General features: G+C 37.2%; 1 protein-coding gene across 3 annotated transcripts in view; it reads right to left on the minus strand.

Moving 5' to 3' along the window:
- SH3RF1 (SH3 domain containing ring finger 1) overlaps positions 1-11,890 on the minus strand; it is an 82,411-nt gene that overhangs the window by 2,765 nt on the left and 67,756 nt on the right. For all 3 annotated transcript variants that reach the window (XM_064417678.1, XM_064417681.1, XM_064417680.1), the window contains exons 8-11: positions 11,711-11,881; positions 11,290-11,549; positions 7,434-7,792; positions 5,459-5,793 (exon numbers count right to left, since the gene is read on the minus strand). In XM_064417678.1, coding sequence (XP_064273748.1) covers positions 5,459-5,793; positions 7,434-7,792; positions 11,290-11,549; positions 11,711-11,881 — 1,125 coding nt within the window. The remainder of the gene's footprint in view (positions 1-5,458; positions 5,794-7,433; positions 7,793-11,289; positions 11,550-11,710; positions 11,882-11,890) is intronic.

Below are 11,890 nucleotides of genomic sequence, written 5' to 3' on the forward strand. Positions count from 1 at the left end.
TAGGTTCTTTTTTTATTTTGTCCCCTGTCTCCCCCCACCTTTTTTAACCCAATACTTTAAAAAATATTTCTGTGCCTGTTGAAGCTCATGAACACACGAAACTGTCTAGAACTGTTTGCTGAGTATGTAACAAGTTAAAAGTATGTCTTAAACAGATAATAACAATAGCAACATAATAAATTTCAGGCAAATTCATGAATCTCTATTTTTTTTTAACCAAGATCCTTGTAAAATACAGACAATGGTTAAATAACAGGAGAAAATGGTAAACATTTTTTCCAATATAAATTTGCAGACTCTTTCAGTCATTGTGATTCAGTAAGAATCAAAGCATTCACAGCAGTAGCTAGGCATAATTTTACAAGCATCTGTTTAATTTCTTATTATTCCAGTGATGGCTCTTAAGGAAAGACAAAGAACAAAAGGAGGAAACCAACAAAACCTATAAATTTGATTTGCTGTTTCAAATAATTTTAGTTTTCCTTACTCTTCAAGTTAGAACATATTCTTTGAACACAGCTGCTCAGCTTGTATACGACCATGTTAAAAACTATTTTCAACTCAACAATTTTCATAAGCACTTGGCATGAAGTATATTTTTCGAGTCTCTCACAGTAAAATCACTTTTCAAATATGAGTGCATTAAAAAGAGGCTACACTTCCCTGTTTTTAACATGCATAACACCACTCAATCTCTTCTTCCATTGTTTCACAGCAACGTAAAACTCTATTACTTCACAGATTAAGATAACTATTATCTTAATAAGCTTAAAATAATCTAGTATTTTAATATACTAAAATTAATTAACAATTTGATGAAAAGACAAAGTAACAGGACATAGTCTAGTAAAGGATGGAATGGCAGTCATAGCTCAATACACACATAATAAAACAAGCTAATTCTGTAATATTGAAGCATAGAAAGATACTGTGTTATAGTAGAATGTTTTGCTTAAGAACATATGAAACAAAAATTAAGTCTGTCCATACAGTTAAAAATATTCAGAAAACAGTAGCTGCATTTCGTAAATAACTGAAGTCTTTTAGGAAATTTAAGTACTGCAAAACATATTTGGACGTAATTAGTTTTCAAATGTTATTTATTAGTGACTTATAAGCCATGACTTTGTTTCAGTGATGGCATCCCCAGATTTCAGAGCACAAGAATAATAATTCATGCTTCATAAAAGCTACCAAGCCAATTACAAGATTTATTAGTGTGCAGCTCCAGAATGCCCTGCATCCAACCTAGACCTGCACTAACTTCTGCTTTGGGCAACTTGGGTTTTAATGCTGACTTAGGAAGTGAGAAGCAAATATTTTTAATAGACTGTAAGTTAAATTGAGACTGTAAACTGCTTGAGTTAAAACAATAGCCTTTACTCAGGCAGGACAAGGACAAGATTGTGAAGCATAAAGAATTGCAGTAAAGCTATGAAGAACTTCTACTGTTGTTAAAAAGCAGGTTCCTCCCAGGCTGAAAATTAACCAGCACACTTCATAGTCTGTTAAAAAAATTAGTTTCAAAATGCCTGTCTCATCTTGCAGTCTGTCAAATACTGCCTTGTAAATGTTTGACTTGAAATATGCTTGTTTTAGTTTCTAATTCTGTCTGTCAGCAACCTCTGTGCTCCCCTGAATTGACAGACAAGTCTGTTCCCTGCTGCTGCTTGCTCCCATCATCTCCTTGTCCTCCCTAGAGGATCACCAGCTAGCACAGAAGCAGTTGTCTTGAGCTTTCCATACAGTGTCCAACAACCTCTGCAGTAATTTGGTACTTGTTAAATTTTAGTTTCCCAACTATTTTGATTTTCGTCTTGAAATCTAGTGTCTACAACAGAGCACAACAACCCTGGTTTTAAAGTGCTATTTTACTGCATTTTTCAATTTTTAATGAGAAGAAACCCATCAGGCTTTGCACCTGTAAATTATGTGTCCTTCTTCAAATTTTCTGCCACATTTTACAAATCTTATTTGCCCAAAGAGAGGTGATCAGACCCAGACCCATCACACATTCACGCAGCTGTCTATCCAGATCACCCTGGATTAGCTATGGAACAAAAACTGTTTTTCCATTACTTATTTCATCATCTACAACATATTGCCAAAACTACCAATTTCATGCAGAATAAAAAGCTTATGCTTCAGCTTAAAAGTTCATTGCAAGGTCCCTGAAGAAAAATAATCATATTTACTAAGCATGACCTATGTTTTGGAAAAACATGCTCATTCCCACATATTTGAATCTTCTAAAACACTTCCTTGCTTGCCTCCCTATTCAGTATTTGCAAATGTTTTCAATGACTGAAAGTCAAATTTTTAGATCTTTTGTAGTCACTTAATATTTTACATACACCTTAGCTGTACAACTATGAGGTTTTTCCTTTCTTTTATTTTTCTTTGATTGTCTTATAACATTTTTCATTAATTTTCCAAATATTATATTAATTATTTTTAATCAGCTAGTGACAAAATGTAAGTATTATAAAAATAAAAGTACTTTAGCTTCCCAGAAGTAGCCAATATATTTGCCATCGGTTGTTTGCTGATATTTTTAATGTGTCTGGCTATATCCCACAGTGCTTTTGCTTTGTATTTGTGAATTTGTTTTTTTATTTTGAAGAGGGTGGTGGTCTGTCTTCACATTTCTCTATTCGGCTGTTCATTTTTAATAATAGCATTTCTCACACTTTTCAGCAACATGGAAAAGATTATATCTTTCATGTCTTTCTCCACTTCTTTGTTCCTTCTGTTTCACTGGACGCAAAATACTGCTTTTATGCCCACCTAGTTGTGGCTGATTTTTGGACAATTGTTTGTGGTTTTCCTGATCAACGAGTGAATAATAACACTTTCTCACTTGCAGAAAATTTGAGCTGAGAGAAACACAGAAAGCTGGTATTACTACCATTACACAAGTTAAACGAGTAATTATTACTCAGCTTCTTGATTTAGATTTTTTTCCTTGCCTTTAGGATTTTTACTTTCCAGCTCAAGTGTGCCCTGCTGTTGTGCAGATCTTGTGTCTTCTGAGTGGGTGCCTTGACTCCTACAGATCACCAACGCCCATCGAGGGCAGAGTGATTCTCAGCATTTAATTACCAGCATTAAATGGTGCCAGATGTGGGAAGGCTTGCTGCCCTCTAAAGCCACTGGCCTGCTCACTGGGAGCAGATGTTACACCAGTCATTTTGTGGCAAATGAAATTACTTGGAGTCACTTTAATCACAGAACAAAATTACTGCTTTTCTTTCACTGTAACTGGATGAAAGATTCATTTTATAATTTAGGATATGCAGTGATGTGTATTTAGGTTCAACTTCAAGTCTCTAACACCATTGTGGAGTGCTGGGTAGTTTATTGTTACAATGATGTATATTTACTGGAAAATTTGAGGCTTTTTAAGCAACATTTCCCTCTAAAAGAGAAAGTTCATGAAAGCATGTATAGAAAAATCAAACTCCTCAGGTAACTAAATTCCTGTATGTTCATAGCATAGCATGTCTCACTCTGGGAATTGCAGGGAGTTGGGTCAATCTTTGTAAAGAAAACATAATGATCCTTGGCTTTGTCAGCACTGCACCAATACCAGAAATCACCCCAAGACAACCTGGGTATTGGCTGGAGAATCAGAAGACATGAGTGAGCCTCACTGCAGGTGACTGGAATTCTCTAAACTGGAATTCTACAGTTACACTGTAATCTGTAACTGGAATTGTGAGATGTAAGAGCAGAAAAATCCTAGCAGGAGATTTCTCTGTTCTTCAGCTTTTTGTTGAGCTTATCCTCGTGAATATTTCCCTCCCCAAATCAAATTTGCATTGAAGATGCCACATGATTCTTACCCACCACAACTTCCAGACTGCTATCAATGCTTATAAATTACTTTGAGGATATTGAGTACAATGTAAATTTTAAGTATTATTAACTATCACATTTTAAGAAATTCAGCCAAAGGAAATGTGCAAGGGCACATCAATAGGAAAAAAAATTAGTCCTGTCCTGAAAAAGACAAAGGGAACTCAGATGAAATTCTGTCTAAATACACTGACAATAGTGCATGACTACCTCTGAGAATTATCTTGTAGCAATGCTTCTTCAGTAGCAATTATCACTTAGATAATAGTAAGGATAGAAAGAATGTTTGAGTATATGTTATTGCTAGATGAATAACAATATATAGCATCGTTTTCTGTAAGTAGTTCTGTGAAAAAAAATTTCCATTATGGAAGTGAAAAAACTACTTTTTGTGATGATAGAGCTTTACACTAATATGCACTGGTTATGCCAGAATGAATTTAATATTATTTTCACAATGAATTTAATATTATTTTCACATTCAAAGCATAAAAACATATTAATGTGCCAAACAGACTTATGATAATGTGAAAATGAATGATGTTATTCTTAAAGAAGAGTCTTTCAGGTTTTATTTTCAATGTATAAATGTAAATCTACTTCACAAATTCAGTATGAAATAGAAATCTCCTGCAAGGAAATTGTGTAGGAGCAGAAATAACCTTTTAAAAATATTAGAGGAATGACAGAAGTGAACTAAAAGACAAGTACAAAGTTATATACTGTCTGGATTTTAAGACACGGGTATAGCTTAGGATAGTGGATTTCTGGAAGTATAATAGGATGCCCACACACCATGACTTAACAGCATCAGAGCAAAGTCTACAATAGTCAGCTTCAATCAGTTCAGTCCTAGAGCTGTTAATATTGTAACTCTACTGTTTCTTCTCTGTACACCACACAATCCTGTAGCTGCTACAAAAGAAATCCTATGACACTCCTCATACTGCTTGTTTGCTACCAGGAAAAATAAAAGATCCTGTAGTTAGAATACTGCCACTTCCTTCACATTCTACTGAAGACTTGAAACTTGAAAAACTATAGATGGACACAAAAGTCACAGAACATTTAAGCAACTGCCTGTCAGTCTGAGACTCACCAGAGCACAGAGGCCAGCCTAGAGCTTGTGTGGATTCACAGCCATGGGGCATTCAGGCAGTAAAAAGCATCTTTGTAAAGGCTCAAGAAATCAAATATTTAGAAGTATACACATAGATAGATAAAGGTCTCATTCATCATATATTTAGGTTAGCAGTTATACACTGCTAATAATCAGGACTAACCTGATACTAGTAAGTTCATAAACATAATGTGCTTCTGTTTTGAAAAATAGGAGGCCTCTTTTGTCTACCTCAGTTCTCATACCAAACCTGTGATCATCATATTTGAGTGTCTATTCATTCAAAAACTTTAAAGTGACATGAAAAGTAAACAAATATAAACACAAGTATTGGTTGATAAGTAAATAAAGAATTGTTAAAAAGTAAGTTTCATCTTGCCATAAAACCTCAGCATTTTGAAGCAGTTCTAACACACACTACAAGTGTCAGACAATGGATTTTTTCTAGGTTTGCCCAAGTCTAGCTGCAGGATAATTTACCTTTCACACACAAGAGGTCTGGAGTCATTGAGGACAGGCCCCAGTGAGGAGCAAGGCTGCCGCGGTGGCGGGGCGATGGGGACAGGGCCATCCAGGGCAGTGCCTTTGCGGTGCAGCGTCTCCTGTGCCAGCGCAGGGCCCTCGCTGTCGGTGGGACAGGAGCCAGCTTTGCTGTGAGCCCCTGCTGAGGGAACCTCTGGCCCCACTGCACCTTGCAGGGCCAGCTCTGCCGCTGCCTGCTCAGCCTCCAGGGTGGGTGACGCTGGAGGTGACAGCCGAGGCTTGCGTTTCGTGGATGCTCCAGAAAGCAGTTTCAGCAAACCTTTTTTTTCTTTCTGTGAACCAAAAGCAGTGTCCCATTTTAGAACAAAGCTGTCCCATAAAGAGTTGAACACTTCCTTCTGATACATGACATCGTGCTCAGAGAGGACTCAGTAAATTACAAGGACATACTTGACATTAGAGAGATAATGAAAATAATAAAAGAAAAAGAAAATTGTTAACATTCTAAAGAGGAAAACAGCAAGTAATTTAGATCATAAACTAGTCCTTTCACTTTGTTAGGTTAAGGTTTAACTTTAATTGAAATGGCTCTGTCACAAAAGCTTGTCTAGAAAACGGTGTGAGGAGTTAATATTACCAAAACAGGAATCTATGAAGTAAAATATTTCATCAACATGGATGTTTCTGGGAAGACAAAGAATCACTTCAAACCAAGTAGGAAGAAAAATCTGCTCTGGAAGCTGCTGTTTAGGTAAGTTTCTTTTATTTATCCTCCTTTAGTAATGGAAGACCTTCATGATCTAACAAAAATTTGCCCCAAGGGGAATGCATTGTGTTCTGCTGCTCTGCTAAAGGGGAGGATTGTAAACATTCTTTTTGCTTGTCCAGACAAGAATCTCTGAAGACTATTACCTAGCCTGAAGAGAATTATTTAAGTAGCTTTTGTGTTTCTTGTCTTTTTTTTCTTTTAAGGGTGTGGCAGTGATCTTGTTACCAACCCTTTGACTGAGTGAATTTAGTGCTTATAAGAAGTGCCAGATTGTAAGCCCTAGAGACAAAAATAATATTTAACCATAGGCAGAGAAAAGCAAGAGCAATGAGAATTTTTTTTTTTTGATAGCCTGGGATGTAGTGGATTTTGTGAATAAAAATCCTCAGTCCTTTTTCCTAAATCTCCAATAACTTAGAGCCATTTCAGCAACAATATACTGTCTAGCAAATGTCAACTAAAAGGAGAAACTCAGGGAAATTAAAACAATCCTGTATTAGCATCATTCACATTAAGCTACAAATAGGTTTTCTCTAAGGGCACCTCAGTCTGGTTTCAATGTCTATGGCTAAAGTAATTTTAAAATTAAGTTTGAGGCACATCCATTCAACAATAATTAAAAAAAGTAACTAAAAAGTGGCTGACATTATTGTACAGTTTAAGATTAAAATCTTCATAAACTTCACTAAGGAGTACATGTGGCTGAAGAGTAGTAAGATTAAGTCTAAAATATTTGAGATACAAAGACAGTTGTCACAAAGAGAAAAAAGTTTCCTAACTACATCACAACTATAAAACAAAGTCAATTACAAAGCTAGAAGAATTTTTCTGACAACAATATAATCACACGGCTTGGTGAACAGTGAGAATTAATTGACACGCATAGGAAATACTTCAAATAGAAGGAAGGAAAGCAGAATCTCTACAGACTCCACTGTCCTACATTTAAAAAAGATGGTTATGTGCATTCTTTCTTTGTCCAATAAACATTGCTGGTAATGTGTTTTCCATAGTATCTCAGTGTGCCTGCTTAATAAGAAAGGTAACCTAAAAGAATTCTGATTTTAATTTTATTTTGTTAGACTGAAATTTTTACATTCCTGCAAGTTCATGTGGGTTTTTTAGACTGTGTTCTTAAATTTCTTAAAAGATTGCATGATGAAAATAGGAGAATTCAAGGGAATGATTTAATTCTCTACCCACCTTGCCATCCTTGTCTGTTTTACTGACAGCAGCACTTCCACCAGCTGTTAAAGCACTCTCTGGAGATGCAGGAGCTCCAGGGTGTGTGTTTGCAGTTTTTCCACTGATATCTACCTCCAAAGATGAAGCAGCAATGTTAGGAGAATTCAGAGAAGCTGCAGTACATGCCAGTGGGATGGTTGAGCGGTTCACATTCACAGCTGTGACATAAGCAGCAGTATTTGGAAGCTGGGGCTGGAGCTGCTGGGAGGCAGCAGAGTGGTGAGGAATGATCACAGCTGCAGGAATAAGGCAGGTTGGACTTTGTGCTTGTATGGGTGTGACTGCTGCCGTAGGTCTTTCTTGACTATGTGAGGCAACTGGAATAAAAGAATGAAATGTGAGAGTTCACCTTTTCACAAGACACACAAAGTGAGGTACAGTTACTGTGTTACAGCTAATCAATCATGAGAAGTTTTCTTCTTACCTTTATAACTTCCATTTATACTACTGTAATGACATGATACACACCATCAAATCTATTTCACCTGAATAAAGCAGTTGCATATGCTCCCCTACTTGCACCAGTATGCAACAGAAGAGAAATCCAAGCTGCTAAGTCAAATGCTTCGCATACAGACAGATGCAAAGTGAAGATTACACTTTTGTACCTAAGAGCTAGCTAAATACTGCCTGGAACTTGTTTGTTCCTTTTAATACCATGTGTAGTTGTCAGGACATATAAAGGAAAGTAGGAAGAAACACACCTTAGAGAAGCTGCTAAAAACATAATTAGATTGTTTCCTTAAACTATTTACAAAATCCACAACAGATTTCACAGGTCTTTCAAACAATAAGCACAGTGGCAATTACTGCTGTGAGTGCCTTCTCTGAAAATGTAAGCTGTTGTCTCTTGGGATGTTTAAATATAGAAAGTGGATTTACTCATACCCATATGAAATAAAAGGAACATCTACACTCGAAGCTGGAGCATAGCACAGGGCTGAGTATATTAACCTGGGCTGCAGTGCAAAGCTGCAAGCACAGAGCTTTGCATGAACTAATTTATCCCTTCCAAGAAGTTACACTGCTCTTTAAGTCATGTGGTCAGTCATATATGCATGCTGTTAGACCATTTCAACAGCTTGAGCATCTCTGCACCACTGGGTGTTAGGATATGCAGACATAACTGAATGGTATGAGCCAAAATTTAAGGGCTCAACCCCCCCCCCCCCCCAGGGCTGCACAACCTCTCTCCTTGAAATACTTTGAAACTTTCCATCTAAGAAGGGGTCATCCCTCTAACTTGGTGCATGTGCATCTCAGTTTTATCAACTTTTGATTTTACAGATACTAGTAGAGTTTCAGACTTGTTTTAAGTGAAATCCTGGAACCAAACCTCCAGCACTTGCTCCCTTCATTCTGCTTTCTACAAGTTCCTCTGGTAATTTGGTTAGATTGCAGCAACAGTGTATTAGAGAAGACTGACTAAGGTCTCAAATTTTATATAAAAATCCTACAGTATTATACCCAATTACAACCTCTGCAGTAAGAAACACAAATTCTCTCTTTTTTATTAAAAAAAACCACATCACTTATATGCTATGTCTAGTTGTTTGATAACCTCTTCTTCTGTAGCTGACCCTTCCCAACTCTTGAGTAGCATGAACATTTCAAAAGAAAGATAAAGAAATTGTAGAAAGACTTTTTTGGGTCAAAAATCAATTATTAATGCTGGCTTTTGTTCATGAGACAACATCAGTTTTCCTAGAAGTAGCTGCTATTCTTCAAGATATGTGTACACTCACATGCAATTTATGTATGATAAACATGGAGGAGCTTTCTGTTTTTTTTTTCTTGTTGCTGATGGAATTGACAGGAAAAATGCTTCAAGTCACCCTGTTTTCATAGAGATTATCCTTTAATGAAATAAGCAGAATATATATTTTCATTATAGATCCTTCCAGTCAAAGGATGCATACTCCCTCAGCAAAGGTGATTCAGTGTCTCACTAAGGTCATTTGAAGCATGGTCCTTGAAGTCCTGAGCTGAACTGAAACTGGAGCTCTGCATTAACCTGTGAAACCTCACCCAAAAATTAACACTCAGTGAATGTGCTAAGGAAAGTTCAAGGGGGTCATGTTTCAGATGTTTACTACAAATTTCTCTGTAAGGTTTGAACATAAAGCAGACATTATTGCTTCAGTGCTCAGGTCCTTATAAGGGACAGATCTGTATTTGTGACTAAGAGCACACCTTTGCACAATCCAATGTTAAGTTCTCTGTGATGAGAGTCCAGTCCCTTCGGATTTTTCATTTTGGACGTGAAAAATCAGTGGGAAGTATGTTGTCATATTCTCAGCTGAATGGAAGTGTAAAAGCTTATTCATCTTGACAGCAGTGCAGAGATGCAGGGTCAGAAAGGCCTGTGGAGCCCACAGGAGATTTCTCCTTTGTGTTGTCACTTGCAAGCTCCTAGGCAGCTCAAAAGAAGGCTTTAGAGTAGAAACCACCTGTGCCTAAGAGGCAGGAAAGTACAGATGCTTTTCTTAGTTTCTCTTAGCAGTTGCCAGCAGCATCTGGTTATTTTTATTTAAAGGCAAAGAATAAAGTTGTTACAGAGGACTAACACACCTGCTCCAGTCTCAGATCGGACTGCAGGAAGATGGGGCTGATTAAGGAAATAAAATAAGTAAAGACATATGTACATTTGTCCTACCTTCAAAAGCAAACCTGATGCTGACATCTGAACATGCACAGGGTGTTTTAGGAGATGCATGACTCTGAAAAGTGGGCTAATCCATAGGTCTTGAGACCACAAGAAATAACCCTTCTTATGGCGATAACAGAGCATACCATTACCACTTTGCTTTCTCTTTTGCTCTGCCAATAAGAATCCTGTGATTAAAAAAAACCCTTTTGTCATGATGTTCAGTCAGGAGATCACAGACCCTAAATTCAAGGCTCCAAGGGGGAACATTGGGATAGTCTGAAATGGGAGTTTTCTTTTTTTTTTTTTCTTATTCTTTTGAGGCCCTTGAAGCAACTGGAACAGATTTGGCTCCAGTTGTGTGGTATTTTCTTAGCCTGGCAAACCCACAGAGGACTGTATGGATTTGGTAAACAGAAACCTCTTGAAAACACCACTATCAGTCTTTTTGGATCTGCATTTAAAATACAAGAAGGCATGTTTCACTATGATGTGGCCTGGCCCAGAGAGTAAATGAAGAGTTACACCTTTCAGAAATACAGCATTTTATTACATAGATCATACAGATCTTGAAGCCAGTATTGCCTAAGTGTTTCAGAGTCAAAGCTGAAAGAAATTGCAGTCAAGGTTAGAGAACAAGCTGGAATGCCTAAGTACCAACCTTGAGCCAGAGACCTGAAAAGGAACACTAAAGGTATTCAAAGATGTTAGAAGATAATTTAAAAGTGAATGCTAAATTAGACCACTCTGTAGCTCTTATGCAGTTAACACACAAAAAATAAGCTATGACTCAGATGTTCTTATCACTTTTATTACTATATGAATTGCATATGAGTGGGAAAGCTCAAAGAATGTCCCCATCCCAGATACTGCTGGAACAACAATAAAAAAAGAAAAATTCCACCTGAAGTACTTGCATATAAATTCCCAATAGTGGGAGTATGTATATACACACAGTTGCCTAGAGGAGAATAATAAAAGATCGAACAACTCAGACTGCTATTTCAGAAAACATTCAACTCTAAACAATGACATTAAGAAAAGCTTTAAAAAACCTCAGCAAATACTTACACAGACTCTCACTCCAGTGAGAGTCCATTTGTCAAGATGGACTCTACAGTTTGTTTGTCACAGGTAAAAAATTTTGTGTTTTTTTTTTTTTTTTACCTGTTCTAACTGCATTCCGAGCCTGGTTGACTGTCATTTGTCCTGTCACGTGCATAAGGACCTTGGTTTGCGGACTGGTTTGGATATGTGCTGCAGAAACCACTGCTGTGGGCACTGTGCTGGAGTTCACTGCCACACCATTCCCCTGGAGCTTCTGGGATGTTCCACTAGCAGTGGAAGGGCTGACCATAGTCACCACTCGTCCTGTTTGGCCAGCAGTAGACATGGGAACTTTTGTTTGTGATGCACTTGTCACCGTCCTGCCAAAATTTAAAGCAAACAATAAAACACAACTGAAAAAAAACAGCTAGTTACTAAAACCCACAGGTCTTCTATTAGGCATTTGTAGCATTTAATACAAGAACAATAATTTTGGATTTGAAACTAGCTAAACTATTTAGACACCTGTATAATACTGTACCTTGTAACTGGAGCCACATAATTTCCAGGAAAAACACCAATCTTGCTTGTATGCATGGAAGTTCCCTTGAACCAGCCATCTTGGCAGCGTTCAAACACCAGGAACATTTCTCCTTTCCGCAGTTCCAGTTCATCTTCTTTTCGAGGAGAGTAGGGGTAGATAGCAATATACCTAAAAGAC

This window comes from Passer domesticus, chromosome 4, assembly GCF_036417665.1.
Source record: "Passer domesticus isolate bPasDom1 chromosome 4, bPasDom1.hap1, whole genome shotgun sequence".
NCBI lineage: Eukaryota > Metazoa > Chordata > Aves > Passeriformes > Passeridae > Passer > Passer domesticus.